This window comes from Aquarana catesbeiana, linkage group LG02 (assembly GCF_042186555.1).
Source record: "Aquarana catesbeiana isolate 2022-GZ linkage group LG02, ASM4218655v1, whole genome shotgun sequence".
In the NCBI taxonomy this organism is placed as follows: domain Eukaryota; kingdom Metazoa; phylum Chordata; class Amphibia; order Anura; family Ranidae; genus Aquarana; species Aquarana catesbeiana.
The window spans coordinates 236826227-236850575 of record NC_133325.1 but is presented as its reverse complement, the minus strand read 5'-3'; the positions used below and the strand labels follow the sequence as shown (position 1 = coordinate 236850575).

The window sequence follows — 24349 nt, the reverse complement described above, 5'->3', positions numbered from 1 at the left end:
CCTTCTGAGTGCCCCCATAGTAAGCCAATGAGGACTTACTGTGCAGACATGGTCTGTGGTGGAGAAGATTTCAAGAGCATGAAGTAGGCACCAGAATTGCCCATTGCTGTTGGGGTACAGTAAAAACACCTTGGGGTGCCTCCTCCAACCACAGGGAGCTCCTTGCGATGGGTCAGGCATTGAAGGCAGGATTCAGAGACTAGAGGTCCAAGTCCTATCGGACAACGTGACAGCTGTCTCTTATTGTCTCTTCAAGACAATATTATGTGGGCATGGAACATGCTTGCTCCCTCTCTCAATCTACTCATGCTCCTGTCCAGCCAGGACAGAAATTCCTTAGTGTTCAGATTTTCAACCCGGCCTGAAAAATGGGGTGGGGGGAGATTTGTCTTTTCTGGCATATTTCTGGAAAGTGATAACAGATGCCAGTTGGGGAGGAGTGTTCCAATCCCTTAAGGTACAAAGAAAATGGTCACAAGTGGAAACTAGCCCGCCCCCCAAACATTCTGGATCACAGAGCAATAAAGGCAGGCTCTTCACCACTGGACCCCCTTTCTGGAGGAACACCCAATCAGCGTGCAATCAGAAAAAAAGCCATGGCTGTGGCCCATAGCAATCACCAAGGGGGTACAGTGGAGTCATGCAGCCTTGAAGGAAGCAAGCAAGATCATCTCATGGATAGGAAAAACAATGTCAAGCAATCACTATTGTGCCTATACCAGGAGTAGACTACTGGAAGGCAGAATACTTCAGTCATCACTGCCTGGACCAAGGGAAATAGCCCTGATATGTCAGATAAGGGCCATCCTGGTGTCCAGATGCATCAAGTTACCTTGGTTGGTAGCCAGGACCAAGGATCCTCTGGCACTAGCATCAGATGCTCCGGTAATTCTCTGGACTCAATTCAAGCTAATCTAATGCCGCGTACACACGGTCGGACTTTTCGTCTACAAAAGTCCGACAGCCTGTCCGACAGACTTCCGGCGGACTTTCGGCGGACTTGCAGCAGACTTTCTAACGAACGGACTTGCCTACACACGACCACACAAAAGTCCGACGGATTCGTACGTGATGACGTACACCGGACTAAAATAAGGAAGTTCATAGCCAGTAGCCAATAGCTGCCCTAGCATGGGTTTTTGTCCGTCGGACTAGCACACAGACGAGCGGATTTCGGGGTCCGTCGTAGTTACGACGTAAAGATTTGAAGCATGTTTCAAATCTAAAGTCCGTCGGATTTGAGGCTGAAAAAGTCTGCTGAAAGTCCGGAGAAGCCCACACACGATCGGATTACCAGCCAGCTTTAGTCCGTCGGCGTCCGTTGGACTTTTGTAGACGAAAAGTCCGACCGTGTGTACGCGGCATAAGCCTTTCCTCAAGAGCAAGATTCTGCCTCTACTACTCCGCAAAATATAGCAAGAATAGAAATTGGCGATTCTCATTCCACCAAATTGACCCAGAAGAACCTGGTAAACAGACATATTCAAACTGCTAGGAGACAAACCTTGGCCTTTTCCCAGGAGGCCAAACTTGCTGCAGCAAGATCCCCCAATCCCACCCCAGCATCTCAGTGTCTAGCTTTAAAGCCTAAATGCAGCCAAAATCAAACAGAAATATCAGAACAAGGGGCAACTTACAGTCAGTAGTATGTGTCCCAGTTAGTGAAAATCTTCCTCCTTAACCACTTAAGAACCGCCCCATACAGATATACTGCGGCAGGGTGGCCCTCCTGTGTGAAATCACATACCTGTATGTGATTTTGTGCACAGGGTCTGGGGTACGCGCTGCTGGCGGCCAGCTCCCGCTGCAATTGGACACAGTGGGAGCCAATTAGCAGGTCCAACGGACCTACCGATCGTTGACAGGAGAGGCAGAACGACGGTCTACCTATGTTAACAAGGGAGACCGCCGCTCTGTCAGAGGAAGATGGAGATCTTGTGTTTCTGCTATGCAGAAACAGGGATCTCTGTTTTACTCCAGTTAGGCCATCCCCCGCAGAGTTAGAAAGCATTCCCTAGGAGCATACTTAACCCCAGATGTTCCCTTTTCTCTGCCAGTGTCATTAGTAAATTTTTTCTAGCACTGATCACTGTATTAGTGTCACTGGTCCCCAAAACGTGTCACTTATGGCTCAGATTTGCCCCCCGCAGTTCCGCTAAAAAATTGCTAATCGCCATTAGTAGCAGAAAAAAAAAAAAAAAAAATTTCCATAAATCTATCCCATGGTTTGTAGACGCTATAACTTCTGCACAAACCAATCAATATACGCTTATTGGGAATGTAGCAGAATATATATTGGCCCGAATTGATGAATAAATTAGATTTAATATTTATTGGGTATATTTTATAGCAGAAAGTAAAAAATAGTTTTTTTTTGTTTTTTTTTAAATTGTCAGTCTTTTTTGTTTATAGTGCAAAAAATAAAAACCGCAGACGTGATGAAATACCACCAAAAGAAAGCTCTATTTGTGGGGGGGAGAGAGAGAACATAAAAATTGGTACAGCGTCGCACGACTGCACAATTGTTAGTTACAGTAGTGCAGTGCTGTATCGCAAAAAATGGCCTGGTCATGAAAGGGGGGGGGGGGGGGGTAAACCTTCCGGGGATTAACACAGTGTTTAAAACACCCCCCACCCCTCGGTGCTGTAATCTTCTGGTGCAGTTGAAGTTAGTACTAAAAGGCTGTCACATGCGCTCATCAAAAAACAGCCAGACTATGCCCACCCTTTTCACCCAGCTGCTTCATTCATACACTGTACTACAGCTAAGAATAGAGGGCACAAAGAATAGAGGGCGGGCGGATGATAGCCCCACCCTCCTCCATTTGTCTTTTTCTTTTAACTACAATGGTGCCCTTACAAGGGCTCAACTAGGGAGGATGAAGAGCTTGGCACTTATTGCATACCTTAGCTTTGGCATGTTGAGATGCATTCTGAATTTCAGAAAACTGTACATCGCTCTCTTTGTATGCGCCTTCTCCACCAATTCCATCCATTAAACTGGATCCACATGTTTGTGTAGTATAACCACTGTCCACCTTTGTAAATCACAAAATAAAGAGAGAAAAAATGAAAAAAGAGAAAAGAGAAAAAAAATTGAGAAAAAAAATGAAATGAGATGTCTATAGACACACACACACACACACGCAAAAGTATTCACCCCCTTGGCTTTTTAATTTTGTTAGGTTCAATGTTTTTTTTAATCTGAATTATATGTGATGGATCAAAACACAATAGTCTTAAGTTGGTGAAGTAAAATTAGAAAAATATATACATAAAACGATTTTTCAGAAATAAAAAACTGATAAATTGGCATGTGTGTATGTATTCACCCCTTTTTTATGAAGCCCATAAAAAGCTCTGGCGCAACCAATTACCTACAGAAGTCACATAATTAATGAAATGATGTCCACCTGTGTGCAATCTAAGTGTCACATGATCTATCATTACATATACACACCTTTTTGAAAGGCCCCAGAGGCTGCAACACCTAAGCAAGAGGCACAATTAACCAAACACTGCCATGAAGACCAAGGAACTCTCCAAACAAGTAATGGACAATGTTGTTGAGAAGTACAAGTCATGGTTAGGTTATAAAAAGATCTTAAAGTGGATGTAAACCTGATTCATGAAATTTGACCCAAGCACATATCTGTAGTGTTTTCTTATCTCTCGCCAAAGACCTAAGTCTCATGTGTTTCTGCTGTTTCAATCCTCTATTATCAGCATGATAACTTCTTACAAGTTCTCCAAGACGGGAGATAAAAGCAGCTGAAAATATGTGTGGCAGGAGGTTGCTATAAATAGATTAGCCGAGAGCTTGTCTTGTCACAGCAGAGCTCTGAAAGCATTTTCAATTTTCTGTCAGTGGGGTGGGGGTGCCTTTTCTCCAATCAGCTGTCTCCCAAATCTAACACGATGTAAAAATTCTAAAGAATATAGAAAGGGAAAGACAGCAGATATACGTGTAAAACCTATGTAGGGAGATTTGTTTCATCTCTGTATCATCTGAGGGTGTTCACTTCACTGGGTATGCGAGGGTTTACATCCACTTTAAAAGTGATAGTTAAGCTTAACAAACTCTATTTATATATTGACATTCGATGCAGGAATGTGAGGACTTGGAATCAGCACACAGCCCATGTATAAAACACTAGACTATCAAAACATCTTGTGTTTGCCATGTTGGCGATCCAATGAAGTTAGTTACTCAATGTCCCATTGACACGACCCATAGTATCATGTTTCTGTTTTGAGGGCCGTTTTTAACTGGCGGGTTTGGTTGTGCCTCCTCTCCCCCCTGGGGGGGGGGTTTGGCCCCTCGCGGCTTTCCAGCAGGATGGGGGGCATGTAAACAATTTTTGCATGCCCCCTTTTTGCTCATCTTTGCTGCCAAGGTGAGCCTCATCCTGCCGGCGGCGTCCCGTGTTCATCTTCGGATTATTTGGCAGAGTGCGCATGCCTGGGCCCGGCGTGCTCGCGACGTCACACCTATTGCGGCGGAGATGACGACAGCGGTCGGGGTCGTACGGCCTTCCGGGACACCGAGGGAGCCACACGTGGGCCACTCCATTAGCGGTCCCCGCGCCATGCCTTCGGGGGGGGGGGGGCTTGCACCTGCATATGATCATCCCATTTGCCCGAATTCGGATATATTAGGAGACTGGATGCCTGAGAATCAGATTATGATCTCATGCAGGCCAGGATGGATGCTACTGTAGTCACTTTCTTTCGATACTAGAGTCCCCACTTCTCCTGCACGATTGCAATCAGGCTTATTACATCGAACCAACCTTACAAGTTTAATACAACTTCCAGCCTACACGATCTACAACATTGATAAGGTAAACTACTTGTTACTATCACATCACCTCACATAGCACGTCACATCATCTTACACACACACACACACACCTCTACACTTTGGTTGGTCTTTACCCAATTTTTTATATATATATATATTTTTTTTTTTTTAAGATTTTACCACCTCTCAGTCTACACTTGTTTTTGTTTTTTACACAGCCGGCACCAGGCAGGCACCATGTTATGCTTTTATCACTTCATGCACCATCCAAATCACATCATCCTCTTGCACACAACGCACTTTTCTCGACTAAGGCAATTGTCGCTTTTCACACACATCTGTCCCCTTTTTATCTATTTAATTTACCCATTCAGTATGGATTACAAAGACATACTACACTACTGCATTGTTGGACTATATGATAATTGAACCTTGTCGATTACATTTATGGGCCGAAAATAATACCGCAATATATTTACACAGTAACAATCCAATGTCAGTCTCTACATATATATTTAGAAATACTCATCATATTACCAAGCTAACTATCAAACTTCCTCTAACTAATACACGGCTATTCTTGGGTATCTGTTGCAGGTGTGTGCTCCCCCCCCCCCCCGGGGGTGCGCAAAGTGTGGCTCTTTGTAAGCTCCTTGGGGCTGGCTCTCCTGGGGAATTGAGGGTGGCCTCCTGAGCTCTCCGGTGTCCCCATTGGCCCCCAGTACCTATCCTGGATCATAGAACACTCATTCCACCGTTGAGCGGTAAAAACATATTATCTTGGTGTAATCAAAGTGATGCACAACAACATATATATTTATGTATTTTAATTTTATTTATTTAACTATTCTTTAGATCCAACTGTCCCCTGAAGAGACCGCTTACAGGTCGAAACGCGTCGGGGCTTGCTATCCATGTAACATTATGTAATTTAACAATGTGTATCAATGTGTATGTTACTGCTCTGGGGAATTTGATTTGTGTTACTGTACCAGATGTTTTTCTATATACTGTATTTCAATAAACCACGATATTTGACAAAATATTTTTATACATCTATTTAGAACTTCTCTTTTGATCTTGTACATTGCTGTTTTAAAGCCCCATGGGGGAAAACAATTCTTCTATAGTTAAGCTTAATATATATATTTTTTTAACTATAAAAAATAGACATGACATATTTACCTGCTCTGTGCAATGGTTTTGCACAGTGCAGCCTCAAACCTCCTCTACTGGGGTCACCCACAGGCGTTCCAGGCTCCGCCTCTTTGGCAAGTGCCCCCCATAGAAAGCTGCTTTCTCTGGGGGCACTCATGCAAGCTCACTTCCGAGCCACCTTGTCTGTATTGACACAGGCAGTGAGACTCGGCCCCGCCTATCTTCATCTTTGATGGACAGCAGCAGGCACCAACAGTATATGTACGATACAATATTTGAGCAAATGTTTAATCAAATGTATATTTTCAGACCAAGAAATATACTAAAATGAATTTCAGAGCACAAATACTACCTACTTTTTTGGGGGAAGTATAACAGATCAGGTTGTGTCAAATAAATAGAAACCAAACGGTATTAAAAATGCACATGCTCATGAATTGATGAAAAACAATGGTACCATTAGTCCCTCACAGTACAATAAAAGTAATCGGTCAGATCTAAAGCCAGCCAGATCACGTTTACTGAAATGGCAGGAGCAGTCTGAAAACAAAAACTGTACCAAGCTCACCGCTAAAGCGATGAGCTTGTTTTAGTCATTTGCAGTCCAGACAGTTGACAAGCGGCCTATGGGTGTTAAGTAATCACAAGTAATGTATGAACTTCAAAGAACTCCAAGGGCGATACCAAGATCTTTAGTGATATATTGTAAGCAGTATATCAGTCCCTAAAAAGGTAACTAAACCAAAAAGCAATCCCTGAATGTACTGGCTGCATTAAGTTTTTTTTCTTTTAGGCTTTTATCCTTAATCTTTACCCAATGACACAGTCAGTAAGCCCCCTTACCAGCCTTAAAGCAGTATTAAGCCCAAAAATAAAACATATTGCAGCTTGCCAATCTTTATAATGTGGTGGTTATTCATTTTCTCTTTCAGGCCTTTTGTCACCTGGTGACACCAGTAACCCCTTTCTTCTTAGGCCCCTTTCACACCAGCGGACCGTTCAGGTCAGCAGACCTGATCAGACCACCCATAGTTCTCTATGAAGCAGCGGACATGTGTAAACAAAACGTGCAGTCATTTCGGTTCTGCATAGCGGACACAGACCTATCATCCGGACCAAGCCTGCTCAGCAGGAGGATCTCTCCGCTGATCCCCCGCTGAGCAGGTGGATCCCGTCCCACCTGAAAGGGGCCTTAGGGTGTCTTTACTCTGGTTGGAATGTCAGACACCTTTGGACTGTAGCATTGTCAGTCTAGGAAGAGAGTAGCGTTGGATGCACTAGTAGATTTAGATGGACCTGACCAAACAAATTAAAGCCAAACTCCAGCTAACACATTTTAAGCAGTTATAGGAATTTTTTGTTTTTGGGGATAAAGGTTTTACATAGATTAATATCACTGCAAGCACCATTGCCAGCATAGGTTTGTCCCAACTGTGTAACTGCCACTTTTGCTGGACAGCAAAAATGAATTCCAAGTAAAATTTTAAGGCTTAATCTACTCCCACCTCCATTCTAAAACATTCTATCTACCTTGTAAAAGGAAATATTTCAATAGTTGTCGATTCTGAAGCTGCTCCAGTCTGATCACAGCGTCAGTGCAAAGGAGAAATAGCGACAACGGCTGCAGAGCTTGTGTGATGTAATCCATAGGCTTACTATGGGGCATCGGGTGTCAGCTGTCCCTCCTCTACACTGAAGCCGGCCATGTGACCAGACCAGCTTCAGAATAGGCAAGTACACAAGCAAAGTATTGGTTTGCACTTCTCCCAAGCACCGCACTACCTGCCTGGAGTTTACATGTTCTCTCGTTGCCTGCGTGGGTTTCCTCTGGGTACTCCGGTTCTTTCCCACACACACTCCAGACATGCTGGTAGGCAATTGGCTCCTGTGTAATTTGGCCCTAGTATGTGTATGCGAGTTGGGAACTTTAAATTGTAAGCTCCCTGAGGGCAGGGACTGATATGAATGCATAATATATATGTGAAGTGTTGTCTAATTGACAGGCGATACAAGTATTTTTGCTGTATAGCGGGTGAAGGGGTTAACAGCAGAGAGCAGGATGACAGAGGCATGTAAACTGACCACGGTATCATTATACAGCACAAGCACTGTGCTACAGATCATGCCTTAAACAGACTCTTTCCTTTTATTATATTTTTAGAGTGGCTTCACACTGAGGCATCGGCGGTAAAGAAAAAAATGGCGGCACTTTACCGGCGCTATTCGGCTGCTAGCGGGGGCACTTTTAACCTGCTAGTGGCAGAAAAAGGGTTAAAACCACCCGCAAAGCGCCGCTGAAGCGGCACGGTCTATTGATTTCAATAGGCAGGGGCGCTGTAGGAGCGGTGTATACACAGCGCTGTATATACAGCGCTGCAAAGATGCGGCTTGCAGGACTTTATTTTACCGTCCTGCAAGCGCACCGCTCAGCACTCAGGCTTTCACACTGGAGTGACTAGAGAGGCCCTTTACAGGCGTTATTTTTAGCGCTATAGCGGCTGTAAAGCGCCTCAGTGTGTAAGCAGCTATAGGGTTACAACCACTTTAACAAGCTGAAGTTAGAAGCTGATTGGCTACCATGCACAGCTGCACCAGGATTTTGCACTCTCCAGATTTAGCAAATCAACCCCACAGTCTTTTCATCTCCCTGCGGATGAGTATTTTACCACTGCAGTGTGAGGAGACCCCACTGCAGGTGGCCTTTAAATGATAATTTCACCCATAAGCATGTAAGCATGAATGTTTATAAAACCTGTACAGAAGTTTTCGCTCATGTCTTCATAGATTTGCAAGTAAAGTTATCAGGACTACAGCAGGTAGTTTTATTTCCTCTGATTCCTCATAAGAGGAAGATTCTTACCTGAATGCTGCTGCTGTCACAAGGAATGACACTGCTCTCTGCTAAAGGTGACATGCACATGTGAGAATTCTCAACACTAAATATATTCCCAGTCATAAAACTAGTCACTGGAGTGTTGTCTGTCACAGTAGCAGCTTTAACCCAAATGTGATCATCTTCAAGTTCCACAGGATCCACCATTTCTACAGTATCATTTTCTTTGAAGTCATTTTCAGGTTCTTTACATAATCTTGATTGTACAGTGGTCAGTGGGTCCATTGTGTGTGCCTCGGGAAAGGATGTATCCAGGTTATGTAACTGTATAACAATACTGCCATCAGGCGATGAGACATGTGCAGGAGGGGAGTTTTCTTTCTCCTCCTCCAGATGTTCAATTGAGAATGGTACAGCAGTCCGAAACTGTGCACTGTCCCTGCAAACATGAGAACTCCTGACAAACACACTCTTGATTGGAGAACATCCTTCAATTAAAGGGCTTCTGGTACATGAATTGACCATGGAATTTGAAGAAGAAAGAGTGTCTGGGGAAAGGAATGATAACTTCTTCTTTTCTGTAATAAAGAGTTGCAGATATATTAGCATTTCCCTCCAAATTCACAAAGCAGACACATATGTAACCATATATACAACCACTTTCCGCCTGTCGTATAGCAAAATGACGGCCGGAAAGTGGTTGTATTATCCTGACTAGACGTCATATAATGTCCACCAGGATAAGCCGCTAGCACGCACTGATCGATGGTGTGGTGTGTCAGTCTGAGCCTATGACATAGGCTCTTTACACTGATTGGACACAGCTGATCATGTGGTAAACAGGAAGAGCCATTTATCGGATTTTCCTCCACTCACACTGACAGACGCGAGTAGAGGAGAGACAAATCAGCTGCTCTCCTGACAACAGGGGGGTGGTATCTGCGCATTGATTATCAGTGCAGACCCATCGAGGATGCCCACTGGAGATCACCAGGGGTGCCAGTGCCCATTAGGATGGCACTGTGCCCATCAGTGATTCCTTGGTGTCCTTGTCATTACACTAATAGGTAGCACTGATGGAGGGGGAGGCACCCACCAGTGACGTCCCCCAAACCCCCCCCCCCCCCCCCCCCATCAGTGCTACCTTAGTGTAGCATATAAGTGCCACCTCATCAGTGAAGGAGAAAAACTTACCGATTTACAAAATTTTGTAATAGAAATGAAGACAGACCTTTTTTGAAGTTAAAAAAAAAAACAAAACAAAAAAAAAAAACAAACAAACTTCTTGTCTTGTTTTTATTTGGAGCGCAAAAAATAAAAACCCCAGTAGTGATCAAATACCACCAAAAGAAAGTTCTATTTGTGGGAAATTTGTTTGGGTAGTGTTGCATGACTGTAACACTACAGTACAGTTTACAGTACTTGATGATGATGTTGCTAAACAAAGACGTGGTAGTGACCATATTCTTAGGAAAGAAATGTGAAGTATGGTGGATACAAGGCTGAATTCACCCCACACACAAATTCTTAAACGGTGAGAAGGAGGCTCAGCTCACACATGCCCGGTGCGAATTGTATGTCTATTCTCACTGCAAATAATAAAAAAAAAAAATAAATAAAAAAAAAAGGCATTTGTGCAGTGGTTCAGGTGCGTTTTTGATGCAGTTCTGATGTGAATTTGCAAGGCTCAGTACTGGGTTTTTGTAACACCTGTGATTTCAATTCTGGCCAATACACAGTAGATAAAGGGTGTCAACTGCTGTAGTAGGAGAGCAGTCCATGCTGAATCTTGAACACAACTAAACACATTTGCGTTCCCATAGAACTCAATGAGCCTGGAATTCTAACCTGAACCACAGTGCAGTGCTCAGAAAACGCACAGGACTCTTTAAAATTCGAACTGCAGATGCACCGCATATATGTAAACAGCTTAAGTGGAAATCAAGGTTATGCAACGTGATGCGAATCGGATGTGGTTCAAAACACATTAAAATTTACATATATGTGAACAGAGCCAGATAGAATAGATAAACCTACATTATAGTCTTGTTACAAAGGTAAAAACTAGGGCGAGTCCTAGGAATTATAAAAGCCTACTGGCAATTCATTACACTGATGCCTTCCCAAACTGAGTTATGAGTTTTGAGTGGACTCTATTAACTGCTTGCTGCCCGCCCACCGTCAAATGATGGCGGAGTGGTGCAGCTCTCATTCTGGGAGGCCGTCATATATGACGGCCTCCCAGAACGGCTGCGCGCAGCAATCGCGGCCATGTTGCTAGGACACGGCGCAACCCCGATCTCTGTAAAGAGCCGCGTCTGCGGCTCTTTAACCATGTGATCAGCTGTGTCCAATCACAGCCAGTCACATGTAAACAAGGAACTGCCGGTAATCGCCTCTCCTCACATTGACAGAGCCCACCAGTGCCACCTATCAGTGCCCATAAGTGCGGCATATTAGAGCCTCCTCATCAGTGCCCATAAGTGCCGCCTCATCAATGCCCTCCAGTTCAGCCTATCAGTGCCGCCTCATCAGCGCACATCAGTGAAGGTGAAAAATAACTTGGTTACAAAATTTACTGACAGAAAAAAAGAAAAAAAAAAATATGTAAAAAAACATTTTTTTCAAAATTCTTGGTCTTTTTTTTTGTAAAAAATAACCCAGCAGTGATTAAATACCACCAAAAGAAAGCTCTATTTGTGTGAAGAAAATTATAAAAAAATTGTTTGGGTACAGTGTAGCATGACCGTGCAATTGTCAAAGTGCGACAGTGCTGAAAGCTGAAAAATGGCCTGGGCAGGAAGGGGGTGCAAGTGCCTGGTAGGCAAGTGGTTAAGCAGTATTTACAATTTCAACACTTTCACATACTTACCAGCCATTGGTGTCTTTCCTACATCTGTTGATATTGGGGAGAATGCAGGCGACAAGCCTCTTGGGGGTGACTTTTCAAAGAACATGGGGCTTGCACTGCTCCCAAGACTATAAGCTCTTCGTCCACCTTGAATTGGACTTGAAGAAAACTGTCCCTTTAAATTGGATAGAAGGTTAGCTTAAATTAGTTGCGTCCAACTGTTTAACCTAGAGCTGAAGTCCCAGCAAAAAACTTAATTCAATAACTTACATACAAGTGAACAGTTTTCCAAAAAGCTTTTTATTTTCATTCAGGCATGTCATCTTGCTCTCTTTTTTTAATAAAAAAAAAAAAAAAAAAAAAAAAAAAAACATACACACACCACACACAAAACAAACAAGTTACATATTTGACTGACTGCAAAGCACAAGAGCCCTGAATGACTCGGAGTGCTGCCTCTCCTTCTCAGAGTCTAAAGCTGGCCATAGGTTTTAATCTTGCATCTATGCAATTATTGCCAGTGGTTACAGCCGCTGGCAATAATCATGGCGTGCTCTCCTGGCTGGAACGGCTTCCTGCACCCCCACACTGGAAAAATAATAGTTCCGCAGGAGGGGTTCACCCATTAACACTGTGAATAAAACTGGCTGTAGATGGATCATTGGGTGATTCCTCCATCTACACCAGGGGTGCCCAACCAGTGGCCCGCGGAGCCCTCCCATGTGGCCCGTGACCTCCTGCTCTGGGATGGTGGTTTAGCAAGCCCAGATCGCAGATTGCCAACCCGCCATCCCAGAGCATCAATGTTGTGAATGAAGCCGGCAGTAGAGAAAGCAAGCAGCTGCAACAGCCGGGGAAAACTGAATGGAAGACTGTCATTAAAGGAAAGTTTATTACTGATATCACAGTGTATATATGGGCATATCTGTTCTGCAGTGGTTACTGGGCTGCTTTCAAACTGATCCGCAGGTGCAGCGCAGTGCGCCTGCGGGTTACCTGCACTGAGCCATAGACTTCTGTTATTACCTGTGGGTTTGGTGCGCTTTCAGTAAGTGCAACAAACCTGCAGGATATAATAGAAGTCTATGGCAAAGTGCAGCTAACCTGCAGGAAAGCCACGGATGCACGTGGCGCATCAGTGTGAAAGCAGCCTTAGGACCCAATCGGACCCTCCATTCCCCTCTATGCAGTGGGGGCCCGTCCACAGAGGGCGCTGCCTCCCCTATCCATGCGTCCAGCCCCCTGAACTACACATCAGTGGTGCTGGACCACGGATTCCAATACGGCGGGGTGTTTTTCTGAAGCATCTGATTTAGAGCCAGAGTCGTTAATAGGCTTCAAACAACCTGCCAATCATGAGGCAGGTCTGCCAAAGCGTCAGGCGATTCTATTGGATGCCTAGCGCTTCGGTGGAAAACACGCTACGGAGGAAGCTGGAGGAGCAGACACCGGAGCCGCCACTGCCCACACTCCAGGAGAGGAAACCACAGCCCCGCCACACGAGCGGGTATGGGCTGGAACCGCCTGCACGGGGGGTTGGAGTGCTGTGCCAAAAAAAAGGGAGTAGCGTGGGCTGTGTTCATGTCCGTTTTGCATATGCAGCGTGGACACAGACCTGTCATTCACCCTTTCCACCCATTTTGGCCGGCGACCGGTTACCAAGTCGCTTCAGTGGCCCTCGCTCTTCAAAAGGTTGGGCACCCCTGATCTACACATTCGAGGTATGCCATTGTATTCTGCCAGCAGGACTCCTTCCACTGCAATAATACAGTGATCAGCACTGCAGCCAATTACCTGCAGGTGCTGATGAAGCAAAATTATGACGGTCCAGTTTGGACAGAGTTGATCACCAAGTCCTTCTGAATTGGCCTAATTTTGATCCATGTATGGCCAGCTTAAGCTTTGCAGGAGAAAAAGTAAAATGCTGAAAGATTGTCACAAAAAAAAAAAAAAAAAAAAAAAAAAAAAAAAAAAAAAGGAAGAAGAAGACTTAACTGAAGTTTTTTTCCTTTCTATAAATTTTTTTTTTTTTACTCACTCGCAATGTGAATGTACAAGAAAATTTGACTAGCCAGTTAGTCCAAGGGCACTTTTCCACTGAGGCGTCGGTGGTATAGCATCGCTAGTTTTACCGTCATCTTTACGGCGCTTTTCAGCCGCTAGCGGGGCGTTTAACCCCCGCTAGCAGCCGAATAAAGGGTTAATAGCGCCCGGAACGCAGTGCTGCAGTGATACTATGCAGGTGCTGCCCATTGATTTGTGTATTCGCCACTCCTAAAGCGCCTCAAAGATGCTGCTTGTAGGACCTTTTTATTTACGTCCCGCAAGTGCACTACTCCAGTGTGAAAGCCCTTGATGCTGAAGGCCCTTCTCGCAATCCTCTTCTAGGTGTGTCCAATTACCCCCTATGCTAACAAAGATTCTCCACTACTTCCAACATACAGTAACTGTAGTCTGCTCACATCACATCCAAGGTGGCAGCACTCAGCAGCAAACTCAGGGCTTTTATGCAATACGCAAGATTTCAATAAAATAACTACACATATAATCTTTTAGGAATATTTGTTGGTCCCTTTAATACAGAAATGGTTTGAACAGAGAATTACCGAATTGGGAGTTTGCATAGGGCTTCTGCATCGGACAGGAGACAGATCTATTGAGCAGAGAACTCCCAGAGGGGCTGGAGGAGCATCATATGTGCCTGGTGGCGGAGAGGAGGGTGAAGAACACTCTGATCCACTGACTTGTCCATCCAAAAACAGCTTTCTTCGAAGTGAAGAGTTGCTTAAGCTTTCCTGAGATTGATCTGCATGTTCTTCTGCTTTAAAGTACACACCTTTGAAAAAGGGGGGGGGATAAAATAAAAGGAAAAAAACAAAAAAAAAAAAAAACAAACACTTGTTTCAAAACTGTACATATTGGCATTAAAAATAAATATGTTTTGATAAACAGGGGAATGATTAGAACACTGTTTAGTTTGTACTGCTTTTTAGGCCTCTGTTTCCCCTTCACTTCATTTTCTATGACAGTGACAATGACGCTCAGTTTATTGGTCTATTATTGTTGCAGATTTTCACTGCCTAGTTAACCCTTTCACTGCCAGGTCCGTACGCTGTACTGACCTGCAGAAGTGCCTGCAGGTGGCCAAGTCTCTTTTCTCCCTCTCCTATAAGCTCATGGTCACTTCAATGACCATAACCTTTTAGCAGAATTGGTCAGCAGACCCTGCTGACCAATTCTATAACTCTGATCAGTGAAGTACAACTCGCTGATCAGTTATTTACCCTAAATGTTAACGCCCCCCTATACCGCCGATTCCCTGTCCCCAGCCTCTCCACCCCCCGTTGCTCCCTTCCACCTAAAACTACTCCCCCCTTCACACCCGGCCCTGATTACCTCCTCCACCCGATCGATTCCCCCTGGAGGAGGAAGATATGGGTGTGTTTAGACCTCCGATATCTCGAACCCCCCCCCCCCCCCCTTGCGTGTGTGAAAGAGGCCCAAGGCCTTGTTCACACAGCGCATACACAGCGTACCTTTACAGCAAGGCACGGGTGTTACGTGCATCTCTGTGCAGGCAGTCCATTTGATGTCATTTGGGATGTAGCAACTGCACAAGCAGAGCCGTTGCTCCCAATTTTATATCCATGTAGGTCCGCATGCATGTCCCTGAGCTCACACTGTGTTCAGGGTCATATACCCACACGGATGTCAAATTGGGAACAGCAGCTATGCCTGTGTAGGCGCTGCATCCCAACTGATATAAAATAGGACTGTCTGTACGGGGATAGACGGAACACCTGTGCATCCCTGTGCGGGTAAACATGGCCCTCCATGGGGTACACTTTTGTATGCCACATGTGCATTAGTAGTAATTTAGCAGGAATTGTATACGTTTTGTTTATATGTGCACCATTAATGATTTTAGTGTATTTTTGGTGAAAATAGCGATAATGAACATTTGCGCAATTATTGCGGGGCCCCAAAAAATCAGTAGCACTTTTTTTTATTCTACAGGTCATGTGCTTTTCAGAAAATGTCTAGTTTGAGGGTCTTTTCAAATTCTGAAAGCTGCAAGTGAAAAATGGTAAAGCTGCAAGAGTAGATTGTTTTTATTTACAGTTTTGCGTACCATCAGTTTTCACCATTTTACAAAAAGGTGCAATTTAAAAATGTACAAATATTTAACTCCATACAGTTTTAACTTTTACATTTACTAGAAATTGAGCACATTTTGCAGTGTATTAATCTACCGTTAATGATTTTAGTGTATTTTTAGGGAAAATCTTGGTTTGATAAACATTTGCACAATCATCACGCTGCCTTAAAAATCAGTTGCACCTTTTCATTCTACTGGCCATCTGCTTTCAGAAAATGTATGGTTTGGGGAGTCTTTTACAAATTCTGTAAGTGAAAAAGGAAAATCTCCAGATTTTCTAAGAAACTTTTGCGTATGTCCGATTTTCACAAATTCTGAAAAAGCGGCAATTTAAAATTTACAAATATTTGATATTTATTAACTCCATACAGGTTAAGCTTTTATAATCAGTAGGAAATTAGCAGGAATTTAAAATTTGCTGTGTTTATATCTGCTAAAAAATTTTTGAATTTTTTTTTCCCGAAAATATTGTTTGATAAACATTTGCGCAAATATCTTGGGGCCTTTAAAATCAGTAGCACCTTTTTATTCTACTGGTCCTATGTCTTTAACAAACTCTGAAAGCTGTAAGGGAACATTGAAAGCCTTCTGATTTTTAGAGAAATGTGGATACTTATATTTTTGCGTACGTTCAGTTTTCACGATTTTGCAAAAAGGCGTAATTTAAAATATACAAATATTTGTTATTTATTTACTCAATACAGGTTACGCTTTTATATTTAGTAGGAATTTTGTAAAATGTACCGTATTTTTATCTAATAATTTTAGTGCATTTCGTACGAAAACATTGTTTTGATAAACATTTGTGCAAATAACATTGTGCCCTAAAAATCAGTAGCACCTTATTTGTATTCTATTGGTCATGTGCTTTCGGGAAATATATGATTTAGGGGGTCTTTATATGGCCTGGCCACCTGAGGTGTAAAAATGGAGCACAGGGTCTGGCAGCAAAAGGGTGAAAACCCTTTCCAGTGCGACAGTATTGCTACATTCACACCAGTGAGTAGGGCTGGTGCAAATTGTAGCAGCAGGAATTTTCGGATTCCTGGTGCGGCTCGGTGCAGCCACCAGCCCCGGTCATCATATTGGAGGAGAGGTTGCTAGTGGCAGCAGCTATTTGTAGCTCTCTGCATTGCCAATGATTACCTGCAGCGATCCCTGGTGGTGTGCGTCCAGCAACGGTCACCACAGGTAAGAACTGGCTGTGCAGAGAGCTGCAGCTGCCAGCAACCCGTCCTATATGAACAGGGCTGGCGGCCACACTTAGCCGCTGAGAGCCACAGCAGGAATCAGAAGATTGCCATCGCTACACTTCGCACTGGCCTCAATTGCTGGTGTGAATGTAGCCTAAAAAGGAAAACCTAATGGAGTCCTGGGTGCAGAGGAATAATCTGACCTCGGAGAAAGAGAAAAAAAAAAAAAAAAAAGCACAAATTTTGTTACTCACCTAGTACTCGCTCCAGATTGAAGTCAACAGGTAATGACAGCTGTGTCTGACAAGCAACTGAAAAAGGGAAAAGGAGGGGAAAAAAAAAAAAAAAAAAGTGAATATAGGACAAAAAACAAAACCCCAAACCACACTATAGGCCAGCCCACGATAACCTCTCCCACTACCAAAATGCTTTGGTTTTGTAACAAAGCAGTATTAAGACAGCATGATCATAAATGGAGGGGTACAACTTGTGCACGGACACCAAGAAAAGCTTTTTAAACAGAAACCAACAAAAGTAGAAATTTAATGGTGAAAAACGCCTCCTCCACCTGAAGTATGTCTCCCAGGAAGCTGACATGGACACATCCAACAACGTACCTGGATTGGCCAAAACAACAACACCTACCAGGCCCCAATCCCCGCTCTGGAACAAGGCGAAGACTAAGAAGGCTAAAGATAATGGACCCCTTGATCTTTTGCCAACTACTCCGGATTTCTCCTCACTCACTACGCCGAGATGGATTCCTTGTTCCACTGAACCCACCGATAAGTGGATTCATCTCGTGTTACTTTTGGATGTTTTCTGAACAAGTTTCACAGTTCTCCAGTTGTTTTCTTCTTAAATTTTTGCCTGTTTAGTCTCAGAGATCCGGGACTCTGAGGTGATCCTGGCGGCCCCCTTGGAGGGTCTCCGCTCTCTAACCACAAGAATTAGACAACACTGGATGAAGCAATTCACTCACCCTCACCTCAGGGATCCAGGGACACTAATTTTTTGCAGGTCTCCCACCCCGATGTGTGAAGTTCAGCAGTAAAAGCTCTGGGCCACCTCCTTTCTTCGCCGCCTCAGGGGAGAAGGAGGGAAAAACCGTCTAGACAAGTTTTGGATCCATTTGATAACCCTATATTCCTGTTACCGGTTGCTGTTATTTAGCACTTATGCAACATTTCCAGGGGCGTCCTTGGCCAGGGGTGGTCCCCATGTGCCTCCACCTACCCCTCAGACTCCAGCAGGCCTCTGGGGGTTAGGTTGTCTGACCCTTTATAGGTCAGACCCTTATTATTTTATCTGTGTAGTGGGCCCAGTTCTCTTATGCTAGGAGATCCTTACCTCTCTACTCTGTCTTTTTCTGCCTAATGCCTCCATTTGTTGTAACCCACCCCTATGCTTTTACAGCGACACGCACCGGGAGGCCAGACAATCCGACAAGAGACCCTTAAGACACCTAAGGGTAAGTGATGGTAGAGACAGCGACATCACCCCTCCTGAGCTCCATGGCTGACCCCACAAAGAATGCTCTTAAAAATAGCTACCCACAATGTCCAGGGCCTAAACTCTCCTCTCAAAACGGAGGAAAGTTTTTGACAGCTACAAATCTAAAACTGGACAATCTCATGCTGCAAGGAGACTCACTTTCCTATACGGTACAGTCCCAAATTCCTCCACTCTCACTTTCCCCCACTTCTACTTGGCCAATGCCAAAAATAAAACCAGAGAGGGTTGCAATTCTCATCACCAAATCCTGTAAATTTGAGTGTCTGACTTCAAAGGGCGGGTTTCTTCTAGTGAAGGGCACGATAGAGGGGCACTTATACTCCCTAGTATCTTATTACTCCCTCAATAAAAGGACAACGAAAATTTCTCCAACTCCTCATGGACACCCTAAATCCTCTTTTAGAAGGCATGATCATATTAGGAGGGGACTCAAACGTGGCATTTGACAAAGGGTTAGACAAATCCAAGCCTCAATTGACCCGACCTACCAGAGCAAGTCACAAAATAGCCCAGCTACTTCATGCCCAGGGAGTAGCACAGGTCTGTCGAGAATTAAACCCCTCTAAACAGGACTTCACTTGTTACTCACCCAAACACATATGCCAGGATTGATCATATCCTGGTTCCCACATTCCTTCTCCCCAATGTCCTTAGCTCTCAAAGTAGAGATACGGCCTTGTCGGGACACTCTTTAGTAGTCATGTCTATCCATTCCAGCGTCCATACTACAAAAACGGGGGCACTGGAAACTGAATTAATCCATTCTCTGACCCTATAAGGTCCACAGAAATAAATCACTTCAGGAATACGTCAAGCTTAACAATGTGGAGGAAATCTCAGCTGAAACTCTCTGGGCTGCTCATAAGGTCTTTATCAGGGGCAAGATCATTCATCACCCAAACCAAGCGAGAAAGAAAGGCGGACATTGAACGACTGGAGAAGACTTATGCAGCCCTGCGGGCGCAACACAAACAGGATCCCTCCAGCACCCCAAACAGACAAAGCCAGACTGGAACTTAACTTAGCCCTTACGACAAAAGCAGAGAAATCCATACACTGGAAATTTTACACACAAAAAGACAGGATAGGCCGTTACTGGCTGCCAAATTAACTCCCCGAGCAAGGAGCCACACCATGCCCAAGATTTGAATTGCTGGTTAGGAACCCACAGCCAACCCTACCAACCCTGCCACTGCAACCCTAGCCATAGCTATACGTCAAAATCCCGACATTAAAAAGGGGTATCATGTGGCGACCAAAACCACAAATGCAGACGATATCCTCTTATTTTTGACATCCCCCTAACCTCTCTGCAAAGTCCTAGCAGAATTCTCCGAAATTTCAGGTCTCCAGGTTAATTACCCCAAATCGCAAGCTCTAAATGTCTCTCTTCTGTCAACAGCCTCCCTTATCCAAAAGTCCTTTAGGTTTGAGTGAATCCTCAGATACCTAGGAATCACCTTGACAGCCTGCACAGACTACATCTACACTTACAACTTCCCACCCTTATACCAAAAGCTAGCAGACCTTAAGAACTGGTCCAAAAATGAACTCTCCTGGCTGGGAAGAATAAACTCCATTAAAATGACTTTACTCCCAAGAATGCTATACTTATTTCGCTCCCTCTCCATTAGGAAGGACCACCTAAGATCCTCTTTAAAGTAAGATACTCATATTTGTGTGGGGAAACTCAGGCTATAGAAACCCCCAAAACACTTTATATCTTCACAAAGGGAGGACTCAGATTAGCACACTTGCACAAATACTACTTAGCTGCTAGACTGGCCCAACTCTCCACAATATACTCCATATTTGAAAAACTGGATTGGGTCCGAATAGAAAGACAGGCAGCTCCTCACTTCACCCTGGACTTCTTTGGTGCCCCCAGAAAAACCAACCTCCAATTCTAGCCCCTACTTTATCCCACTCCTGTGCCCTTTGGGACAACCTCCAAAACCTGCCAACTCTGGTGTCAACAGGGACCCCTCTTGCACACTTTTTTACACAATCCAGACTTTTACCCTGGCCTAGACATTAAATCTTTCAAATGGTGGCTGGATAAAGGCCTGTACCTTATCGGACATTTCTTCACCTCCAAGGGTTCCTTTACTCTTAGTCACTGCATTGGCAAATTAGAACTCGAACTCTGAAAGGTTCAGAGTCGGGCAAATATCACACTTCCTACAAAAACTATGGACGGACAAACCACTTCCACCCAAATTTATAGCTTATGAACTCTGGTGTGGGCAGGCCATGGAGCAAAGGGGAAGCATCTCTAATCCATTCGTCACTCATGCTCCAGACAGACAAATCTTCCTACATGACAACCTGAGAGGCTGATTTCCAACACAAGTGGGACCTGGAGACCTGGCAGGCAGCCTGCGCCAAATTTTTCAAAGGAATCCTAAACATTTCCCTGATTGAAGCCAACTTAAAAGGTTCTAATGAGATGGTGCCTAACCCCCATTAGACTTGCGTCAATTTATCCCTCAGCAGACCCACTGCTTAAACAGAGGAGGAATGGAGCGCTGACAGGTGCTGCTGGTGAAGACATATGGGGCAGTGGTGTGGATCAGGGGATAAGGCAATAGGGCATCTCCAGGAGGTAACAAACAGTTAAACCAGTTCTGACCTAAAATTACTAAGTTCCGGTATCTCTCTATCTCGAGCAGCAGCCAGCTTCTCAGAGCAGGAGGGACTGACTCTGACATGGGAGAGAAAAACAGAAAAAAAAAAAAAAGGCAGTGCCGCTCTACGGGTAGTAAATTGGATAAAACAAGGCTTTAATACATGTTAAAATTTGCACTCACATTTGAGTAGTAAAAACAGGCAGTTTCTCAGTTCTCAGTTCTCCTGAACATCATAATCCGGTTTCCCGCTGGGCTGTGGTGGGGTCAGACCCTGGTCGCTTCTGGGGTCGTCCGTAGCTCCGAGGTTTGCGATGCCCACAGCCAGCGCGTCAGCAGGTACGTCGGTGAATGACGTCAGATGAGCGGGGGCGTGACTGTAGCGCTCGCATTCGGAGCATGTGTGCTCCTTCGTCAGGTGACGAGGTTGACGCCTTACGAACGCGAGACCTTTTGGTGGGTAGCCCTATGACTAGACAGAGGTGTCGCTATATGTAAAAACAGCACAGCGATAGAGCATCCGTATAGCAGCTTATCCATCCAGCTGCATGTGTATGGGACTTTGTCGATACAACAGGCTCATCGTCCGCCTGTATTCATTTGTGTTCTTTTATTTACCTTTGCAAGTATACACTTTAATTACTGTACATTATTTTGGACTTACTAGAGTGGTTGCACTGTCTCACCCCCCCCCCCCTCAAATCCCTATTTATTAGCTTCAGTAATAGGCATGTAGGGACTGCATCAATAGGTATTAATATTGTATCTTTACATTTTGAAGTCAAGTCTGCAAATGCACTGCCTTTGCATACTTAAAGATGGACTCCATTTTTCCACACTTTACATAGTTCATTTGGGCCCAAACTACGAACCTCACTAACCTGTGAGGCCGCTGGATGTGCGGTATAAACTGTATGTAGCTGCAGCTACATACAGCCTACCGCACTGTGTTCTGGGTGCGAGCCGAGACTTCCTGTCTCATACCCGAAACACAGAAAAGTCTGCCATAGCAAGCGATGTATTCTATCAATGAGTACAAAGCTTTCTCTGATTGGCTGAGTCAGAGGTTGTGATATCACCTGCCTCTCTGACTCAGCCAATCAGAGGAAGTTTTGTATTCGTTGCTTTCTCTGAATGGCTGAACGCTTATCAGATAGACTATTGTGTTCTGGGTATGAGACAGGAAGGTCTTGGCTCGAACCCAGAAAAAATAAAAAAAAATAAAAAGTGCAGTATGCTGCAGGTAGCCTCAGCTACATACAGTTTATAACCGCACTTCCAGCAGCCTCACAGGTTAGTGACAGACATAGTTTGTTTGGGCAAGCTTGGCCCAAACGAACTAAGTAAAGTGTGTGAAAAAAACAAATTGGAGTTCTTTAACCCCAGGAAGAAAACACAGGAATATTAGGGCCAAAAAGCCCACACAGCCCCAATAGAAGATCAATAAAAGCCCCACATTAAATATGGCACAGCTCCCCTCCCCAATGCCAACCATCCAAGCAACAGTGTTGCAGCTGGGGCCCAGCAAGTTAAACCCTTAGGGAAAGAACCAAAGCAAAAAAACATCAGGATCACTATGCACAAAAGCCAAAGCCACAGTTGAGGTCCTGAGAGGCCCTACTGTTCCCACACTGGGGATATAACGGCAGGATTCAAAGAACATATGGCATCCACTAGACTTCACCCCTCTGGTGGGCGTACCCTCGGACAGGGTTCCAGAAGACAGGTGCACGGGGGCCATAGAGATAGAGGGGTAAGTCAAACTTTACCCCTTCTTCCCAAAAAAAATGTTTATCTACTAAGGTTTCAAAGCAACCAAAACACAGCTTGTCATGGCCAATTATCTGTCAGTTACCTGTACTTTTTCCAGTGGTTATAATTTGTGCTCTCCTAAGAGGCGATTCGTAGTTCAGATCAACACCTAAAAAAAAAAAAAAAAAAAAGGGGGAAGAAGGGCCGGTTAAATTTTTTTATATAGATAAAGAGAGATATAGAATATCTATCTAGATATAGAGATATATGAAAAAAAAAAAAAAAAAAAAAAAAAAAAGGAGAACGCAACTAATGCATGCAAAATAGCATAGTGCTATCCACTACAGCAAGAATTTAGGAGTGGTTCAAATACGAAATACATTAAAAGATAGTTCAAAAATAAGTCAATATGTCATATCATGAGGCATACTAAAGCAGAACTCCCAGGATAAAAATATTTTGTATGCTTACAGTGGGGTCATACCCATACTTTACCACCCTCTGCAAAAGCTGTAAATCACGATCTTCAAGGCGATGTGCTCAAGGGACCACAAAGTGATCGCCGATTGGACAAAAAGGTAGAGAAGTGGTGTGGTGACGTCATAATCTCCACCTAATTCAGAGAATGCTTTGCCTTCATTGAGGAAAATGCAAGGCTTCCCCTAAATATCTAAATTATCTAAAATACGCATTACTGCTCTTAAAGTGAATGTTACCCTACATGTGTGTATGTATATTTTATAAAATCATGTATAAATAGAAACTATGATTTTTAAAATACATTTGATATATCATTTGAGCATCTGAAGTGCATGGTTGATCCGGTCAGTCACTTTTCTTCCTTGTTGTCTAACTTGGCCAAAGTATAGAAGCTGGTCTGTATTGGTGTGGATGGTTTTCATCCTGTGGCTTGCCATTCATAGGTACAACACTGTGCAGACACAAAGCATGCATGCACTGGGTCGTTTGTTCAGCCATCATGCCCCCCCTCCAAATCTTAGTCTGCCTCTTGATCATGCCCCCTGCTTAAGCACAGCCTGCATCATGCTGAACAGAATGGAATACAGACACACTATGTCTGCACAGTGTCCTGTAACCCCTGACTATAAAGGAAGAAGACGCACGGTCACATGACAGAACTTAGCGTTGTAAAGAAAGGTCATTTCTGAAACCACGCAAAAGCAGTTATGGTGCCTGCATAAGCATAAAATGTATCAAGTAGTGTATAACATTGTATGTTCACAACTGTGCAAGCATAAGAAAATATGTAATGCCAGGAAAGCAGACATGCTAGAAAAAAAAAAAAATAGTAATTTTAACCATAAAATTACAAATCTTGGAGTACAGTATAGGACACACGAATAGATTTTTAGACCATGGGTTATATATGCTGCCACCTTCAGAAGATTGTGCACTGAAAAAAGCATTGCTGCCCCCAAGTGTATCTGTATAACCCT

The 24349-nt window shown here is 44.0% G+C and overlaps 1 protein-coding gene across 2 annotated transcripts in view; it reads right to left on the bottom strand.

Annotated features, from left to right (window-relative positions):
- The window catches only part of BORA (BORA aurora kinase A activator), a 46132-nt gene that overhangs the window by 2876 nt on the left and 18907 nt on the right, over positions 1-24349 (bottom strand). For both annotated transcript variants that reach the window (XM_073614252.1, XM_073614253.1), the window contains exons 6-11: positions 22996-23061; positions 17253-17309; positions 14253-14482; positions 11668-11821; positions 8823-9373; positions 2907-3038 (exon numbers count right to left, since the gene is read on the bottom strand). In XM_073614252.1, the coding sequence (XP_073470353.1) occupies positions 2907-3038; positions 8823-9373; positions 11668-11821; positions 14253-14482; positions 17253-17309; positions 22996-23061 (1190 nt within the window). The remainder of the gene's footprint in view (positions 1-2906; positions 3039-8822; positions 9374-11667; positions 11822-14252; positions 14483-17252; positions 17310-22995; positions 23062-24349) is intronic.